We start from the raw sequence: 20751 nt of genomic DNA, 5'->3' as shown, positions 1-20751 counted from the left end.
GGAACACAGCCTCCCAAAAGAAAAAGGGTAACACTCCTTCTGTGCTCCCTAATGGCCACACCTACTTCTAGGTACACTCTGAGTACCCTCAATACCAGGACAGTGGTCTGGGTAACATCTGGTATCCTCTGAAGGTGATGCATTTTCCTCATCTGGAACATTCTCCAAATTAACAGTGCAGAAGGGAAACACAACCTCATCATCATCATCATCATCACCACCACTCCTCAAGTCAGGCAGGGAATTATAGCCAGGGGGAGGCAGAGCAGCAGCTCCTGGTGGTGTAAGGCGAGGGGGTGGGATCTAGCCCCACAGCCATCAAGGAGGCATTCCAGCCCTGCTGAGGAACAGAGCTCCCAAAGTATGGCCCAGAGTGGACACTCAAGCTCTTTCAGCAAGCAGAAGGCAGCTGTAGTAAGAGTAGCACCTGTTGCCTTTGCAGTGTGTGCCCCACATGCCTTGGACCTATCAGCCGCTCTGTATAATTTGGACTGACCTACCAAGCTTTTAGAAATAATGTCCTTTCCATAACTAAAAGTGAGCCAATTTTGCAGACATTGTGTCCCTCTGATGTGATGCAACAGGAATTTATTTGAGCCTTTGAGTCTAACCTCTAGTTTGCAGAAATTTAGGGAATACAGGAACAAGTTAGCAACTTGAGGAAGCAGCAAATCAATTCAATGTGGGACAATCGATGGGGCAGCAGGTCCAATTTCTTCAAGTTGGCGTACGAAAAAGAAGATGGATGATGAGGAAGATTAGTAAAGAGGCTAATGAGAAAGAATGTGCTATGGTTACACATTAGATGATGTGAATTGCTTACTGTTAATTTTGTTGGGTATGACAAATGTATTGTGGTTACTATATGGATATTATAAAGTATGCTTAGTAAAAGATAAGTTCCTTAAAAGTAACATTCATTTTTATTTGAACTGTCTTTAATGAATAACATTTCTACTGATGCTTCATACCATTGCCCCTAAATTATTAGCTGGAACTAAGGAAACTCTTATGGACAGGGCATCCAAGTTTGACCACAAGTGAGAGCAGGGCCTTACCCAGTGCTGCAGGAATCCACCTCTAGTCTGGTCCAGTCTGCCAGGGCAGCCCTAGACCAGTCTGCTTCTGCTGGGCACAAATCTTAACAGACATTAGGCCTGGATGAATATTTGCTGAAGAACTTCCTCTCCATCAATTACAGCAGATGGGTTATGAAATGTGTCAACGTACATGCAAATTAAGGATAAAAATGTACAAAAGATGTGTTTATAAGTGACTAACTAGCTTTCTCTACTTCTTACAGGAATGTCTGGGCAAATTTTCCCTCTACATTTCTTTTTTCACAAATTCCACTTTTGCCCATAGAAAATTCTCTATGATCCCCTGTGGACAGTAGCATTGGCTCCTCAAACTTTGTCTTGTGTCCATTATTAGAATTTTTTATCCTGGGATGATTCTTCTGTGATAATGGTATGAAATAGCAAGCTCCTATTCTATTTAAAGCTTTCAAGCTGTAAGTAATTTGAAATCTCTGAAAGCCATCTGAGCTCTCTCAGCCACAAAACCTTTGTGCATATTATTTCCCTGTGGTCCTTCTTCATTAGTCCTTTTGGGGCTTGTTAATTGCTGCTAAGTTTTCCTGTTAATATGAAAATGCTGAATGTTGAAATAGTGCATACCCAAAGGAATCTTAAGTTGGGTCCTTTGATTTTATTTCCTATAGGAGATTGCCTTTAATTGGTTTTCTGGTCTGTCTTTTGAAATTTTTTTAAAGAGTAGACTATTCTATAAGAAATAAAACTGTCATTGCTTGAACGTCATATTTACTTTCATACAGATTGTTTCCTACAAAAACTTATATTTGTAGGAAATATACCCCACACTTATATTTATGCTATAGTCCAGAGGTAGACAAATGTTTTCAGTGAGGGACCAGAGCATACATACTGCACACTTTGCAGGCCTCCTGGTCTGTCTGCAACTACTCAATTCTGCCTCTATATCACAAAGGCAGCTCAAACATCAAACAAATGAGCATGGCTGTGCTCCAATAAATCTTTATGAATGCTGAAATCTGAATTCTGTAAAATTTTCATGTGTCACAAAATATTCTTCTTTTTTTGGGGGGGACAGCGTCTCACTCTGTCACACAGGTTGGAGTGCAGTGGTGCAATCCACGGCCCACTGCAGCCTCAACCTCCTGGGCTCAAGTGATCCTCCTGCATCAGCCTCCTGAGTAGCGGGGACTAAGGCTCATGCCACCACACTTGGCTAATTTTTTACTTTTTGCAGAGGCAGGGTCTTGCTTTGTTGCCCAGGCTGGTTTCAAACTCCCAACCTCAAGAGATTCTTTCGCTTTGGCCTCCCAAAGTGCTGGGATTACAGGCATGAGCCATCATGTCTGGCCTTATTCTTCTGACTTTTTCTCCCAACAATTAAAAAATGTAAAAACCATTCTTGGCTGGGCGTCGTGGCTCATGCCTGTAAACCCAGCACTTTGGGAGGCCAAGGTGGGCAGATCATTTGAGGTCAGGAGTTTGAAACAACTCTGACCAACATGGTGAAACCCTATTTCTACTAAAAATACAAGGAAATTAGCCAGGCATGGTTCCGGGTGCCTGTAGTCCCAGCTACTCAAGAGGCTAAGGCAAGAGAACTGCTTGAACCTGGGAGGCAGAGGTTGCAGTGAGCCGAGATCCCGCCACTGCACTCCAGCCTGGGCAACAGAACAAGACCCTGTCTCAAAAAAAAAAAAAAGGAATAAAAAGAAAAACTATTATTAGTGTTCAGAGCATACAAAAGCAGGCAGAGGGCTGGAGGTGGCCCTGTGCCTTGTTTGCTGACCCCTGTCATAAACAGAAATTCTTCATAGACTGTTTATGGATAATTGAGAAAAGGAAGCGCAGATTCTAAAGTAGTAAGATCCTACTGATTATTTTCAAGGCTTCCCACCATAACTTCATGATCATTTAGCGTACCACAGCACAGCAGGCTGCACATCATCAGAGCCTAATGAATCCACATTTCTGCCTCTAGCCCAGGCCATTCCCTGGCTGCCATACACACAGATCCAACCAGCTGCCTGGCACCACAGTTGGAGCTCTCCTGGACAACTCTAGGGTCTAACACGGCATCTTGCATCTCCTCCTCCAGCCCCTCTGTTTCACCTCCTGTCTTCTCCATGGCCACACAAGGTGCCACCATCCACCTACATCAAGAAGTCACCTTGATTCCTCATGCATCACTCATTAGCAAGCTCACTGCATCTCCAGGACTCACGCCAGGCCTGCACCGCATCCCCGCTACTTCTCCTAGGCTGGCGGCCCCATCTCTTGTCTCGATGGCTACAATAAGTCCCATATCCACCTCCTTCCCTCTCCCCGCACAGCTTTCTGCTACAGTAGCAGAGTTGAGTAGTTGCAATGACCCACAAGCCTAAAATATTTACTAACTGTTTTAAAATAGAATCCAGATCCTGTTAGTCCCCTCCTGTGGGCTTCAATGGCAAATCCTGACACTAGAAAAAATCCAAACTCTATCAGGGTCTAAATATTGCACAATTTTCCCTTATGTTTACATGAGCAAATGTATCACATCTTACATTTAATATTTGAAATGATTTTGTGGAGATTTTGAGATCCCATTTATTAATAGGGAAAACTCAGCTTCAGGGAGGTTGCCTAATGTGCCTGACATTCAGTCAGCCCCAAACAGACTTGAATCTAGATCATGTGGTTCAAGGCATGGATGCATCTGTCACCCCACAGAACTGTGCCCCTCACACCACAGCTGCACATGGGCCAGATTCGATGGATTTGGATTATTTGTGTAGGCCCATCAGTGAAGTCTTCTGGAGTCCTTTTCCCAGAAGGTCTGCTGTTGATTCGAGTGGGCTAATAGAAACTCCAGCACATTACTTTGTCTCACAGGGCCTTAGCATTCCCAAGTCAGTTCTCTGGGCTAAGCTGACAGAATGTTTTTGTCTGCAGTTCCTAGGATGTGTGTGGGAGAATCTCTGCTCCTCGAGGTTTTAGTTTTCTACAGTTTGCACCAAAATATCTACTGAATTTTAGATCTCCCTCCCCCTTGGTGTGAAGTGTCAAATAGTAGATATGTTGAACAAACAGATCTAAAATTGAAGAAATTTCAGACTTGAAATGTTCAGTGGTTATGCGCTTTGGACTCTTCGCAGGGAACCATAGCAATTTATAACCTTTCAGTGAGACAAAATAAGGCAGTTGGACACAGAGACCCAGGACAAAAACCTCCATACTAACGTATCGGGTAAAAAGGCACATAGGGGACCTGTTTCAATTAAGAAAATATAAGCTATATGTAGCCTCCTAATTATCAGACCAGATTTGATAGATTTTAACAAATGTTTTATCTAAGTTAGTATTTATACTTTTCATAAATGCCTTCATGATTTTGAACACAGATCACTAGAAGATAAAGAAAAGAAATAAAGCCTTTTGTTTAGTTTATGACATTTGTTTAACATGCTCAGGTGAGTTTTTCGCTTTACTAGATTTTGCATAATTTTATCCTTTTTATACTTCTTAGTACTCTTTCATCCTTTAAGCCAAATTTATTCTATGTGGTCTGGTTATGATGTTCTGGTGTTTTTGTTAATAAGTATTTCATTTTGCCAAAAGAACAGCACGGCCTAACCAGTCACTCAAGGGGCCGAAGGCAACTTATGTGTTTGGCAAAAACTTAGCTCTAGTGAGAATTTGATAAATTTCAGGTTGTTGCATAACTAGATCCCCTCACTCTTGTGCCTTGACTTAAATCTGCCCACAAATGGTAAGGAGAGCAGTCCTCAGAATACGGAGGTCAGAGAGCAAAGCCGGATGTCACTGAAGCTGGCTGTCATCACAGTAAGGAACTAAAGGCTGAGATAATAAGAGTGAGATGACAGGTGAGACTGAGATAAGTCCAAGGCCTTGGGGACACACACATCAGTGCTGTCCTCCTGGCCCAGGTCAGGAGAGTCCTGCTACTCCGCCTCCAGGTTTACTATTTTCATCTCAGCTTTAGAGTAGAATCTAACTATTTCTATATATTAATATAGTATTTTTTTTCAAGAAGCAAATGCCGTAGTCAAAATAAAAGAGCAACTTGGCAACAGGAAATCTAATATGAAAATTAATTATATTTAAATCATTCATGGAGATAATGTTAAAATTACAGTCTCCACATAGACTTTCCTCTGCAAAGGTCAACCAGCTATTCTTTCCAGAAAACACTGTTAGCCTTTTCTTAATATTTTTTAATATTGTTCTCTTATTGCCAATATCTTATTATAAGCCCTACTTGATATAACACGAAGTAGTTAAATGTGGATTTTACTGAGAGTGACTATTCTGAATGCAATTCTTTCTGCAACTAAATTTTATCTAAATTCTTCAGTTTCAGGAGGTCATTTTTTGGAGGTCTATAAGTGACAAAGATTAGGCCAAATATGAATTCATAAACTTATCAGTAATATTTTTCCTAGATATTAAGTCATGGTACAGGTCTTTTATATTAAGTTTTTTTTTAAAAGAACATTGTTCAAATGGTGAAAATTTTAGAAACTGTACCAAATAGAAATATATCAAAATATAAATGTTTAAAATCAAATTATACATGGTCAGGGGCTTAAAATAATGATAAATATTAGGAGAATATTGGCAAGAGGTACCACTTACTGATACTCTCTTGAACCCTCTGCTGTACATGTATTACGTTAAAGCAAGTATTCTTATCACCGCTATACACATTCAAATTCAGAGGCTCACAAAACTAATGATCAAAGTCAAAGTTTGAGCCTAGTTCTCTTTCATTCCAATACTCATGCTTTTTACATTACATAACTGCAATCTGAAGCATAAAGAGTTGCATGATTTATAGTCCTTTGGGTATATACCCAGTAATGGGATGGCTGGGTCAAATGGTATTTCTAGTTCTAGATCCCTGAGGAATCACCACACTGACTTCCACAATGGTTGAACTAGTTTACAGTCCCAACAGTGTAATCATGCTGCTATAAAGACACATGCACATGTATGTTTATTGCGGCACTATTCACAATAGCAAAGAGTTGGAACCAACCCAAATGTCCAACAATGATAGACTGGATTAAGAAAATATAGCACATATACACCATGGAATACTATGCAGCCATAAAAAATGATGAGTTCATGTCCTTTGTAGGGACATGGATGAAATTGGAAATCATCATTCTCAGTAAACTATCGCAAGGACAAAAAACCAAACACTGCATGTTCTCACTCATAGGTGGGAATTGAACAATGAGAACACATGGACACAGGAAGGGGAACATCACACTCTGGGGACTGTTGTGGGGCGGGGGGAGGGGGGAGGGATAGCATTAGGAGATATACCTAATGCTAAATGACGAGTTAATGGGTGCAGCACACCAGCATGGCACATGTATACATATGTAACTAACCTGCACATTGTGCACATGTACCCTAAAACTTAAAGTGTAATAATAATAATAATTAAAAAAAAATCTGGGCCTAGGCTGCCTAGATGAAGGGACTGACCAAAAACAAAACAAAACAAAACAAAACAAAAAAGAGTTGCAAAAATTATAACATACTTCTTTTCTTTCCAGTGTTTTCAAACTGACAAAACATGTGTTACATTTTACACTCACAAATGGCAAATTTTAAAATACACATTTTCTGAATTACATTGGAAACAAATGATATAAAAGAAAGATAACAATGTAATACACAGAAAATTAATTCAAGAAAAATGTCAATAGGTCAAGGCAGATCACTTTTTTTTTTAGACAGAGTCCTGCTCTGTCACCCAGGCTGGAGTGCACTGGCATGATCTTGGCTCACTGCAATCTCTGCTTCCTGGGTTCAAGCGATTCTCCTGCCTCAGCCTCCTGAGTAGCTGGGACTACAGGCACATGCCACCACACCCGGCTAATTTTTTTGCATTTTTAGTAGAGATGGGATTTTGCTATGTTGGCCAGGCTGGTCTCGAAATCCTGACCTCAAGTGATCCACCCACCTTGGCCTCCCAAAGTGCTGGAATTAAAGGCATGAGCCACTGCGCCTGGCCCAAATCACTATTCTTATGCAATAACTAAAAAAACTCAGATAAATAAGTGAAATTACATTTCTAAAGTCATCAGAGAACTGTGAAAGCAAAAAGATTATATAAACTAGAATTTCTGAGTAAGAGAGTTCTTCCAAGCTGAGCTGTCTGTCACTAGCTGTTTTTTTTCTGAGGGCTTTTGCTGACCGTTAGCACAAGCTGTGGACATAAAGGGACTCTTTTCTCATGTGGCAGAACAAGTCCCCTTCAGTAACAAGGCCTTCCTCAAACACATGGCTGGGTCCTACAACACATTTATCAAATGTGGCGGCCATATGGGGAAGGTGGAGGCAAAGAACAAACTTAAAACCTCTGAAGGCAAGACTGAGTCTTCCATTCTTTTGAGACCAAGGAGATAGAAGTCCATCAGGCTTTCATTCTGGAATCCAAGAGAAAATTCCCAAGGAACAAGAAAGAACTGGGCATTAGCTAAATCTTATTAAAACTGCAGCCACCAGTCTGGGTAACATAGCGAGACCCCATCTCTACAAAACATTTGTAAAAAATGGTCAGGTGAATTGGCAAGTGCCTGTAATCCCAGCTACTCTGGAGGTTGAAGTGGGAGGACTGCTTGAGCCCAGGAATTCTAGGTTATAATGGTGCCAATGTACTCCATTCTAGGGGTGACAGAGGGAGATTCCATGTCAAAACAAAAAAACCCCCAAAACTGTTACCAGATCTGACCCATTCTAATACCTGCTGGCCTGAAGTGATCAGCCCTTCAGTCCTTCATCCTTAGACAGGAAATCCCTCCAAGGGAGATTCAATCCTTGCTGGTGGAAGAAATTACCAGAACCTACACAGTTTCTTTATATACAATGTCTACATATAATAAAAATTACTAGATATGTGAAGAGAGATAAAAATGTGATGAATAAAAAAATGGATACAGGCACACAGATGATCTCATTGGATTTAGTAGATAAGAATTAGATGGACTAAACTGATGAAAAGATGGGAAATTTCATCAGATAATTTAAATGTATTAAAATGAATCAAATTGGCATACTACATTTAGAAGAAAACAAGTTCTGAAATTAATAACTCACTAGATGGTTTGACAGAAGACTTAGGCACAGAGGAAGACAGCTTAATTAACTAAAACACAGGGCAACAGAAAATATTCAAATTGAAGCAGAAAGAGATGAGAAATGAACAAAACAGATAAGACAATAAGAGACATGAAGGAAAAAGTCTAACATATGTATGATTTGGGTCCCAGAAGCAGGAGAGAAAGAAAGAAAACCAGACAAAGCCATATTTGAAGAGATATTGAGTGAAAAATTTCCAAAGTTGATGAAAGACGTCAATCCACAGATACAAGAAGCTCAGTTAACCCAAAGCAGAATAAATAAAATGAAAACCACATATAGGCACATTATATTCACTGTGGTAAGTCAAAAATGAGAGAAAAACTTTATGAGGATAACAATATGCTACCTTCAAAGAAGCGTAACTTTCCAACAGAAACTATGAAAGTCAAAAGATAATGGAATGAGAGTGTAAAGGCAGGCCAGACTGGAAGAAGAGATTTGCAGCGCGTGCACATACACACACACACACAGAATTTTGACAGATGGCTTGTATCCAGAATATATAAAGAACTGTGACAATAATAAAAGATCAGTGGCACAATAGAAAAATGGGCCAAACAGAAGTTCAAGACCAGCCTGGGCAACATGGTGAAACCCCATCTCTACCCCTTCCCAATACTCAAAATAAAAAAATTAGTTGAGTGTGGTGGTGGACACCTATAGTCTCAGCTTCACGGCTAATTGTGCCACTGCATTCCAGCCTGGGCAACAGAGTGAGACCCTGTCTCAAAAAAAAAAAAAAAAAAAAGAAAGAGAGAGAAAGAAAGAAAGAAAAAGAAAAATGGGCCAAAGGCTTGTAGAGGCATTTTAAATAGAAAATATACAAATGACTTGACCCAAAAACATATAAGAAGATGCTTAACATCATTAGTAGCCAGGGAAATACAAATTAAAACCATAACGAGATACCACTACACAGCCACCAGAATGACTAAAGTTAAATGGGCAAACAATACTAAGTACTGGTGAGGATGTGAAGCAATACACACTTTGCTGGTGGGGATGGATGTAAACTGATTTGGACTATGAAACAGTTTTGCAGTATCTACTAAAGCTAAACATACACTGGACTTATTACCCAACAATTTTTATCCTGGGCATATACCCAAAGGAAATAAGTTCATCAAAAGACATGAATGAGAATGTTCATATTAGCATTATTCATAATAGCTCCACACTGGAAACAACTAAAATTTCTTCAGTAGTGGAATGGAATACACTGTGGTGTATTCACACAAACGAACGCTGCACAGCATTAAAAAATAATAATACATACAACAACAAATGAATCTCAAAAACATAATGCTGAGCTAAAGAACCAGATGCAAATATTATACACTGTTTAATTCCATATGAAGTTTAAAAGCAGGCACAATTGGTATATGGTGAAAGAAGTTATAAAAGTGGTTACCTGTGGGAGTCCTGAATGGAAGGAAGCGAGATGGAATCTTTGGGAGAGCACAGGGGGCTGAAAATATCCTATATCTTCATCTAGAGCCATGGTGAGTGATTTTGGCCCCAGAGGACACTTGGCAATGTCTAGAGACATTTTTGGTCATGGCATCCAGGGAGGGGTGCTACTGGATCATGCAGTGGGTGGAGATCAGGGATGCTGCTAAACATCCTACAGGGCAATGGACAGCCCCCCTCAATAAGGAGTTGTTCAACCCCAAATTTCCACAGTGCTGAGGTGAGAAACCCTGATCTAAATGGTGGTTCTGTGGGGGTACACTTACATAAAGTTTACTAAGCTGTACTCTTAAGATGTGTAAACTTCACTGTAAGTTATAACTCAAGTAAATGAAGTTAAAAGCTGTCATAAACCTCACAAAAATACCAAATAGCTCCTCACTGAAACCTAACAAACACAGAAAAACTTTGTTTCAGTTTTGGAAATACTCTAATTCATTAAACAGTCCTAACAACTGAAATTTGCTGGGATTATAGTAAGTCAGGAAGAATTAAACTCTGTATGTAAAGTCCCCCTTAAATGCAAATAAATATCTATACCTTTCTTTATGGCAGGAGATATATGAATTATATCTGGGTAGTCACTAGAAATAAATATTTGTAAAAACACAATGAATATATAATGGAAGACCCCATACATGTAAGATTCTTCTGGAGTCATCAAAAGATGAATAGAGAAAAATATACATATACCTTTTTTTTTTAAGTCAGGGTCTCACTCTGTTGCCCAGGCTGGAGGGCAGAGGCAAGATCATGGCCCACTGCAACCTCAGTGTCCCCAGGCTCAGGTGATTCTCCAGCCTCAGCCTCCCAAGTAGCTGGGACTACAGGTGTGCACCACCACACCCAGCTAACTTTTTGCATTTTTTTAAGAGACAGGGTTTCACTATGTTGCCCAGGCTGGTCTGGAACTCCTGGGCTCAAGTGATCCACCCGTCTTGGCCTCCTAAAGTGTGGGAATTACAGGCGTGAGCCACCACTTTTTAACAGTAGTCTAATCTGAGTTCTCTGGATAATGACTTCCTGTCATTAATTATCAACACGACTTTTATACAAATTAAGAAATCTATGGGCGTGTGTTCTTGGGCTGCTCTCTGGCCAGCACCCTCTCCTGTGTCAGCTCTCTTGTGTCCACAGTCTAACCCATCTCTTCATTTCCCTCAACCTCAGGTGGAGCCTCCACCAAAATGCAGATTTTTCCAAAAATCCTTACAGGGACGATCATCACCCTAGAGGCTGAACCCTTGGATACAACAGAAAAATGTAAAGGCCAATATCCAGGATAAAGAAGGAATTCCTCCTGATCAGCAAAGACAAGTGACTGGAAGCTGGCAAGTAACTGGAAGATGGACGTACTTTCTCTGACTACAACATTCAAAAGGAATTTACTCTTTTTATCTTGTGTTGAGACTTCATGGTAGTGCTAAAACTAGGAAGAAATCTTACACGACTCCCAAGAATAAGCATAAGAGAAAGAAGGTGAAGTGGGTGTCCTGAAATACTATAAGGTGGATGAAAATGGCAGAATTAGTGGCCTTCGCTGGGAGTGCCCTTCAGATGAATGTGGTATTGGAGTTTTTATGGCCAGCCACTCTGACAGGCATTATTGTGGCAAATGTTGTCTGATTTATTGCTTCAACAAACCAGAAGACAAGTCATTGTGTATTAGTTAATAAAAGACATGAAAAGAAAGAAAGAAAGAAATCTACGAGTCCCTTAAATCTCATTATCACCCCACCCTGAGACATAAAAGTCCATTATAAGGGTGAGGTAAGGAGTAGGTTGCATAATTCTTTCCACTGTTGCAAAAATTCAGCAGCTGTATAAGTGTTGATTCTAGCCATTCAGCCCTAAAAGGGTTAAAGTCCCTGGTGTCCTTAGTCTAAGAGCAGCAGTACAAACTTGTGCTCTAGCCTTGAACAACCACAATTCAGTCAGCTTCAGAGGGGCACAAATGTAGACAAACCAGATAGCAGGGCGTTCTCCACTCCTTCACTGTTGGACGGAGGTGCACACTGTACAACCCAGCACCTCAGGAAGCCAAGCTATCAGATAACTTTGCATGAGATGCCTTTGCCTAAAACCCAAATGCTCATATGAAAAGGATTTTACACTTTAGAATAAAATAAATGCGTAACTAGAAATTGAGCTTTGAAAATCAGAAAGGTCAACTGGCTTTAATAACTATTGAAATAACTCATGTAAAATATCACTGCTGGGCAACAGAGCATATTACTCATATTTCACAAGTGATTCCCTATGCAAATAGCTAGACTCTAATCAGCTGGATTAGAATCAAGGTAATCTACTCCATGAATTTATAATCATGTAATATTACTCTGAGCACTCATCCACATCAAACTTGATTGTGAATGGCCTCTCCAAGAGCCCATTCAATTGTACTATGAACTGACTCACTCCAAGCAGCGTCGCCTTAACTCTTGAGCTAGCTGCGCAAAGTAACATTCAGGGACCATTTCAGATGGTGCCGTGTAGTCAGTGACTCCCACTTATTGTACTAAATGCTAAGCTCTGACTCAGAGTGAGCCCTATTAGTTGCTGACTGACACTGTACTTGTTTGAATAGAAGCTCACATTGTGAGTCACCTGGTGGTGCACTGAAAACCAATCTGAAATATTCCCAATTGGACAGTGATTCACATTATAATCATATTGGGACCTAACTTGACACATGTGATTTCAAAACTAAGTTCTGCCAAACTGGCTTGGGAGCATGCTAGAAAGTCACTCCCTTCTTAATGTCCTGTCCTTCTGTCTAAGAACATGTAGTAAGTATCCCAAGATGTAAAGTATTCAAGAGTGGGGTATTCATGCAAGAGGTTTCTTGGAGTCAAAAAAAAAAAAAAAAGAAAAAAAAAAGAGTAAGATACTCAGTATCCAGTTCACACACTGGAAGAAACCATGGTTTCCTTTTTCAAGGATGCAGGCAGAATTCCTAGAAGTACCTTCCCTGGAAGACACACCATCCCTATAAATAACTTTGTAAGACCAGATGTTCACTAGAAAGGCTCTGCCGTATAATTCTTTTTTTTTTTTTTTTTTGAGACGGAGTCTCCCTCTGTCGCCCAGACTGGAGTGCAGTGGCGCAATCTCGGCTCACTGCAAGCCCCGCCTCCCAGGTTCACGCCATTCTCCTGCTTCAGCCCCCCGAGTAGCTGGTACTACAGACGCCCGCTAATACGCCCAGCTAATTTTTTGTATTTTTTAGTAGAGACGGGGTTTCACCGCGTTAGCCAGGATGGTCTCGATGTCCTGACCTCGTGATCCACCCGCCTCGGCCTCCCAAAGTGCTGGGATTACAGGCGTGAGCCACCGCGCCCGGCCTCTGCCGTATAATTCTTAAACTGTTGATGTGAGGGCTGGACCTTTAAGCCACTATCTGCATCTGTCCATGGAAGGTGAATGTGGTTAGATGCCCACATGCGGAAATAAAAGAACAGCAGGATTTCAGGAATTGATACTTAAGTGCCTGGAATGAAACCAGTTACAGGCTACTGCATTAAAATACGAAAGCTTTTCTCTTTTACTCTCGCTAGTCCATAAAATCTAGAATAATAAAATCTCCTTCTGTGTAATTTTGAAGGCCTTTTCTAAAAGGCTTTCTTATAGGAAAGACCTTCAAAGCCAGCTGGAAGGATATTTTAAGAATTCAAGAAAAGCTCAAAAATGATTTCTAAAACTGCTACAAGAGATTAATAGAAGATGCAATCAAATGTATACCCAAGTGGTGCCTAAAATGCTAATGCTGGCTCTGACAATAGCTTGATCTGTGACCTTACCTTACCTGAGGCGAGTCATGTGGTCATGTCTTATAATGTGAGGGACCAAGATAAAGCTGTGGGACAACAGTAGCCACGACATGACTGCCTGGTCCTTCTTGGTGCTAGAGATAGCACATGCTCGTACACTTTTTCCTTATTTATACTATCTGTTAACAGTTCATTAATCCGTAGTAAACAGGAAATCAGCAGTGTGGTGTGTAAGAGCCCTGGGGAATGAGTCAGAAGTCTTCATTCTATTTTGGCCCCTAATTAGCTGGAGATCTCTGGCCCAGACCCTTAACCTCTCTGAATGTTTCCTCATCTGTAAAACGAAGGAGGTAGAATAAGTAACCTGATTTTCATCATTCTGTATTTTTTATATAAGGGGTGTTTCAGCTAAAACGTTTACAGTGATCTCAGACAAGTTAGCACTTCAAGCTCCTAAGGTACATTTTCAGATTCTCTTAAACTGGCTGTTCATCAGCCCTGGCAACACAGCGAGATCTTGTCTCTATAAAAAATTAAAAAATTAGCCAGGTGCGGTGGCAGGCACCTTAAGTCTCAGCTACTCCTGAGGCTGAGGTGGGAGGATCCTTTGAATCTGGGAGTTCAAGGGTGCAGTGGGCCTCAGTCGTGCCACTGCACTCCAGCCTGGGTGAGAGAGTGAGACCCAGTATCAAAAAAAAAAAAAAAAAAAAAAAGACTGTTTTTCTAATTTGGATGACGGACATGTGTTTCATTATGCATACTCTTTATAATATACAAAAATATGCATTGTTACTGATCTTATTTATAGTTTGAAGTCTAGCCAATTTAGCATCAATATAATAATAGTAATAACAGCTTTTGCTTGGTATGTGCCATCCCGTTATAAGAGCTCTATGTTATTAATTTACTGAATGCTGTCAGCTAGCACATTAGGTAGATACTCTTTTTTTTTTTTTTTGAGACAGAGTTTTGCTCTTGTTGCCCAGGCTGGAGTGCAGTGGCTCCATCTCGGCTCACTGCAACCTCTGCCTCCTGAGTTCAAGCAATTCTCCTGCCTCAGCCTCCAGAGTAGCTGGGATTACAGGCGCCAGCAACCACACCCGGCTAATTTTTGTATTTTTAGTAGAGATGGGGTTTCACCATGTTGGCCAGGCTGGTCTAGAACTCCTGACCTCAGGTGATCCACCTGCCTCGGCCTCCCAAAGTGCTGAGATTACAGGAGTGAGCCACCGTGCTCTGCTGAGCTGCCGAGGTAGGTGCTCTTATTACCCCCATTTCACAGATGATGAAACTAACGCCCAGAGAGGATAAGTAACTAGTCCAAGGTTATGCAGTTAGGTTGGGATCTGAACCCAGTTACAGAGCTCAAGACTCCCACTGGTTTGGCAACACTGCCTCTCATACGTGATAAGAAAGACGTCACTTATGGCCAGGCGCGGTGGCTCACTCCTGTAATCCCAGAACTTTGGGAGGCGGAGGCAGGCGGATCACCTGAGGCCGGGAGTTCAAGACCAGCCTGACCAACATGGAGAAACCCCGTCTCCACTAAAAATACAAAAAATTAGCCAGGAGTGGTGGCGCATGCCTGTAATCCCAGCCCCAGCTACTTGGGAGGCTGAGGCAGGAAAATCGCTTGAACCCAGGAGGCGGAGGTTGCAGTGGGCTGAGATCGCGCCATTGCACTCCAGCCTGGGCAACAAGAGCGAAACTCAGTCTCAAAGAAAAAAAAAAAAAAAGAAAGAAAGATGTCACTTAATGAACAGAAGATAAACAGGATGAGACCCCCCAAAAAATTAGGTTTGGAGAAAAAATATTTTAACAAAAATAGTAAATTGCAAACTATGGTTGTGCCAAAAAACTTACAGATAGAGTAATTTCACTAGAAATGTCCTTGTCAAGTTTGGGGAGGAAGTCAGACCGTTTTGCGAATTTGAACATTTGTTTAGTCAATTCCACGGTTTGGAGCCACTAGGAATGAAATGAAGCCAAGCCACGCCAGGGCCCTGCCACTTGTGTCCCAAGGAGGGTGGCTGGAGACTGATGCAGAAGCCCCTTCCTCCCCACACTCCGGGGCAATGAGGAGCCCGCGTGCAGGTGCCTGATTCCGCTAGCCAGTGGGCGAGGGTCCTGCTGGCACCGAGGGCACCAAGGCTGGGGTTTTGACACCAACGAACCCCAGCCAGGTGACTGGGGAACGTGGGGAGTTCAACAAAGAGCGATAGGCTTTTGCCATTTTTTTTTTTTTTTTTTTTGAGACGGAGTCTTGCTCTGTCGCCCAGGCCGGAGGGCAGTGGCGCGAGCTTTTGCCAAATTACGAGACGGACAGGAATCGAGGAGATTCCCCTGTAGCGCTCTCCACCTTCCGGATAGAAATCCTGTAGACCACGTTCACTTTTCCACTCCGTGCATCGCCCGTGGCCCGTGGGCAGCAGCTGCTCCCCTGGGATCCCCCTCGCCTGTCCGCGAGCTCTCTGCACGGCCGCGTCCCTGCTGCTGGGGTCGCTCGCTGGCCCTGGCTGCTCGCCAGGATCTTCCTTTGATGCTGTCAAGTCCGGGAAGCTCACGATGCACCTCAGTGCCCGCGCGCCGCCTCTCCCAAAGCCCCTTCCCCACTCACTCCCCCACAAGCGTGGAGGGAGATGGGGTAGGTCGCGGCGCCTATAGACCCCCTCCCGGCGCCCACTCTCTCTCGCCCACTTCTCTAGCAGCGGTAGGGCCGCAGCGCACGCAAACCTTTCCCCAAAACGCCCACCCCACTCTCAGCTAGCCGCTTCTCTCAGGGCTCCTCCGCCGGAGCTGGGTGGGGGGATCGCCGACCACACAGAGACGGGAAAGCCACCCCTGTCCCGGAGCGCCGCTTCCCTAGAGGCCCCTGGCCCGTCCGCTCCCCCAGCGCTGGAGGACAGCCGCGCACACAGACCCTCCCCTCCAACGCCCACCTTGGTCCCCAGCTGCAGCCTGCACCTCCACCTCCCGCCCCCAGTCTCCCGCCCTCCGCCCCCTGCTTTCCAGTCTCCGCAGTCCGGGCGCCCAGACTTGTTTCGACTTCCCAGGGCAGCTCCGAGGGTGCGGAAGATCAAGTGCCCCGGTTTGTTCCAGGAAAATCCCGGCGGCGCCTGCACGTTAACTGCCCTGGCGCAGGCGAAGGGTGGAGGGCACTTCTCTGTTCATTCGGTTTTCAAGAGCGTGAACAGAGGCTCCGAGTAAACGCCCATACCTAGTCGGTCTTCTAGGGTCCACGCGTGGGGCGTCCACTTCCTCACCCTGCCCCTCGGTGCCCCTGCCCTGGTTGCACTTCTCCTAAAAGGAGGCGCTACGATTCCAGGAGGCTCTGTCTCCTTACCCTTCCCAGCGGCGCTCAAACCACCTGCCCCGGGCGCCCAGCCCCTTCCTTGTCCTTTCCCTATCCCGTGAGAACGCCGACGCTTCCACCCGCCTGGTCTTTCCGAAATACGCTTCGGGTGGTCAATGCGATTTCTAGGGTCTAAAGACTAGACTCCCGCGTTCCCCACCAAGACACCGACGCGAGGCCGCAGAGGTGGAATCGCGGACGCCCTGGCAGGCCCGGGACATATTGATCCTGGTGGCGCGATGACCCTCTTCGGACGCGGACGCACTCGCAGCCCCACTCCCCCAAACTCGCACTGCGGGAAGGAACCCCCGACTCGCACCGCCTCCCGCCCCGCAGCAACGGCGACACCCCGAGGTCCGGACGAGCGGCGCGCCCCCCCCAGCCTCGGCCACTTTCCAGCACGAAGCCTCAGGGCGAGCCCGAGACGAAGAAAGAGAGGTCGAGGAACTGGGATACTCACGAGCCCACCGTCCACCCTGCCGGCCGGGGAGGAAGCCCCGGCCGGCTCGCCTCCGTCCGCCGTGCGCATGCGTCCCGCGGGTGCCTTCTCAATATTGCAGCGCCAAGGGCTGCCCTCTCTACGTCGGCGATTGCTCACCGCGCCTTTCGCCTTTCTCCGGCTCTCGGTCTTTGCTCTAGCCCTCTTCTCCCGGCCTCTTCCTCCCCTTGCTCTGCCTCCTCCCCGCCCCCTCACTCCCTTTACCCGGCCGGGCAATCCCACGTCTCGCCTCCCTCCAGCGGCGGCGCACTCCACCGCCGCGGGTGCTAGGGGTACCCCCGAGGCCCCACGCGGGGCGCGACCTCCACCCCGGCCGCAGCCCCACTGCTCCAGCCCCGCATTAGCAAGTCCCAAGAGTGTGGATGCGAAGCCAGGCGCGCGTAGAGGGCGTCCGCGAAGCCCTCTGTGTCATCGCCTCCCCTCGGCGCGCGGGGCCGAGCGAGACTAGAGTGTGCTGGACTGCGTGCTCGGACCTTGTGAATGAAGGGAGCGGGAGGAAGGAGCGGGGGTGGGCGGCGGGCACGGAAGGGGCGCTTGGTCCCCAGAGCTTCGCGTCTGTGGACTGCCCGTCTCTGGAGGGCAGCCCCCTACCTTCTCCCCGGCCCGGGGCGCCTCTCTGAGCTCTGTCCCCGCCCCACCCCGGCGCAGCCTAGGCCTCCGGTCTTCCCGCCCTGGAAAGCGGCCCTCGCCCCCTCCCAGCTAGCCAGAGCGCGGAGGCCCCACCCAGCAACCGAGCGGGGGATAAGGGGGGTAACTAACCCCTGACTCCGGATCCCGCTGAGACCCTCGGCAGTCGCCCTCCGCGTCCCCTTCTCCAGGGACTCCGGAGTCCGGGGAGAGGAGTAGACCAGGGGGCAGCGGGAGGGGGAACCCAGCCGCCCAGCTCTCCAGACTCGCAGCACCGCGTGTCCCCGTAGCCCGCAGCGTCCCTTCGGGAGTGGGACCCGGTGGGGCCGCGGGGTTAGTTCCCTGGAGCCCGGAGGGCTAAGCTGAAGCTGGAAACTGACCTGACACAAAAATAACATCACGTCATTTCCTCCCTTGCCTGCCGAGAGGGCAGGGGAGTGGGAGAGCGAGCGCTGGGAGCAGGCGGAGGCGCGTCTGGGGGAGGCTCGGAGTAGGGGGAGGAGAGCGACACGCTGAGAGTTTGAAAGGCAGCCTCGGGGAAGAGCGAGGGCTCCCTCCCGTTTTCTTGGACCCTGGAAAGGAAATGGCCCAGGAAAAAGTAGCTTGGAGTGTCTTCCCGCGGGTAGGGGCGGTGTCCCGGGAGCCGCCAGTGTCCCATCCTAGGACTTGCCCAGCCACGTCCCGGCCTTCCCGACCTTGCCACCCTCCCTACTGCTAACCCCAGCGGAGCGGGTCAGTTGGGGTTAGGAAGAATCGGGAGAGGCTGGTGTCCTGGGGAGGCTGGGTGTGGGGCGTAGTGGAGACCAAGGTACTCACCGGCATGGGCGAGCTCTGCCCAGCGGTGGCGTCTTCCTCCCTGGGCTTGGCTACCGGATGGGGGGGCCTCAGCGGACGACCCCCCGAGGGTCGGCCGGGCAGTGCTAGCGCCGCCCCGAGCAGGAGCGAGAGGCGGCCAGGCAGCTCCTCGTGCCCCCTCGAGAGCCGGGCGGCTGGCAGGGCGGGAAGCAGGGGGGAGAAGTCCAGGCGCCTCCGGGGAGCCTCGGGAGGGGGTCGCCGGAGAAGGTGAGAGAAGAACCTTGCGAGGCTGGAAAGCGGGCTAGAAAGGAGGCCGAACAGCTTCGGGACGGCGGGCGAGTCTGGGAGCTGTGCAGGCGGGAAGGACTGGTGGGGAGAGAGAAACAAAACCAGCATACGGTTACTGTGGTGTCCGGCCGCTTAGATGGGGCTCTTTACTACAGAATTTTGAAGCGTTACTTTGGGGGTGCAAGAGAAGGTCGGTGAAAACAGAAGGAAAGGCCTATAGTTAGATTCTTTCCCCTCCCACTCCTGTATTTCCTAACTCCGTGCTACTTGAAGTGTGGTCCGTAGGCCAGCAGCTTCGCCAACACCTAGGAGCTTGTTAGAAATAAAGACTCTTGAGCCCCACCCAGCCAATGCATCGGAATCTGCATGGTAACATTCCCAGGGGACTACCATGCGCGCTGAATGTGACATGCAGTATGCAGAAGGGTCTGTGTTCACATCGCCTGGTTCTTCAGAATTTGGATGAAAATCTTAGTTAACTTTTGTAACTGTTGCTCTTCCCCTCCCTTCTCTGGTCTTCCCTTGTTCCCCCTGCCCTTTCCCATCTCCCTAAGTGCCCAGGGCTCTGCCTGCCAGAGGCACAGAGTTGGCCTTGGCTACTAGATTCTATTGGGATTGTTGTCTATGGAAGGTCCAGATAGTGGCTGAAGGTGGCTGAAGGGCCTCAGACCCTCCACAGGCTGGTTGGAAAAAGGGACTGGCCAGTGCGGCTGTAGGTATGTTGCGTGGAGCCGGGGACACCGGGATTCCACGTTAGGGCTGCTACTACAAGTGAACCCTCTGCAGACCTCCTTTCCAAACTCCATGTGTCCTTCTTATTCCCGGGAACACCGGCCTTTCCAACTTCCACTTGTTGCTTAGGAGACCTAAGCAATGAAGTATTTTTTTTCTTTCGGAAAGTGGAGGGAAGCACTAGTTTAGAAGTCAGAAACCCACGGTTCTACACTCAACCTTGCCACTAACTTAATGGCTAACCTTGGGAATGTCTCTTTATTTTTTGAGTTCATTTATAAAGGGGTTGAACTCAGTGGCTTTTTTAAGGTCACCTGCCTCGTTCAGACTGTCATCTTTGAGACGCTCTTAGTTTCTTGGTACACTAACGTTTAGTGTAGTTACAAACCGCATTGTAGCTCGGCCAATCCAAACACCCCCTCATGCCAAACAAAAAACAATTTAATCTGTCTGCGAAAAACAAGAGCGGTGGTTGCCAAAAAAAATGAAGGTGGAGGCGGGAAGCAGCGAATAAAGTGCTGGGGTGGTGAGGCGCGGGAGGCGAGCGCGGGTGTTCTGGGTTGGGCGTGGGTCCCAGGGGCGCGGCGGCCGCTCTCCAGGGTCCTGAAGGCGGGAGCGGTCGCGGGCGGCCTCGTGGGCCTGGCGCGGTTCCCTCACTCCGCAGTCACCAGGCCCGGCCTGTATTCTTTCGGCGGTGGAAGTCTTGTGGGAAGCGATTGTCAGGAGAGAGGGAAGGAAACCTAGCAACCCATTCTCATTCATGAGGCCCTTTCTGGGAAGCCGCGAGTGCGGTGGCTGATTTGTCTTGCTGTCGTTTGTTTGCTCCTGGGTGAGTTGAACTCGGTTTGCATTTCCGAGTAAGTTCACACTGTTTCACTTCCCCTCATTACCTTTTCCTGGAGAATGGGGTCGTTCTTCCAGTATTTTCATTCTCCTCGTTCAGCTGCTCCCCTCCCCCGCTCTCTGGCAAGGTGCTTTTATTTTAGGGGCTGGAGCTGGGAG

General features: G+C 46.4%; 1 protein-coding gene and 1 pseudogene across 13 annotated transcripts in view; one reads left to right on the top strand and one right to left on the bottom strand.

Annotated features, from left to right (window-relative positions):
- The window catches only part of RGS20 (regulator of G protein signaling 20), an 81568-nt gene extending 62125 nt beyond the window's left edge, over positions 1 to 19443 (bottom strand). The window contains exons 1-2 of one of the 13 annotated variants that reach the window (XM_034966088.3): positions 19408 to 19443; positions 18751 to 19095 (exon numbers count right to left, since the gene is read on the bottom strand). In XM_034966088.3, coding sequence (XP_034821979.1) covers positions 18751 to 19095; positions 19408 to 19428 — 366 coding nt within the window. In that variant the 5' untranslated portion in view covers positions 19429 to 19443. The other 12 variants (XM_003823247.5, XM_034966091.3, XM_034966092.3 and 9 more) reach the window with 12 other exon arrangements.
- On the top strand, positions 10716 to 11401 carry LOC106635023 (ubiquitin-ribosomal protein eS31 fusion protein-like; annotated as a pseudogene).
- Positions 19444 to 20751: the final 1308 nt, after the last annotated feature.

This window comes from Pan paniscus, chromosome 7 (genome assembly GCF_029289425.2).
Source record: "Pan paniscus chromosome 7, NHGRI_mPanPan1-v2.0_pri, whole genome shotgun sequence".
Lineage (NCBI taxonomy): Eukaryota > Metazoa > Chordata > Mammalia > Primates > Hominidae > Pan > Pan paniscus.
The sequence above is the reverse complement of the archived record's forward strand: the minus strand, read 5'-3'. Positions and strand labels throughout refer to the sequence as shown.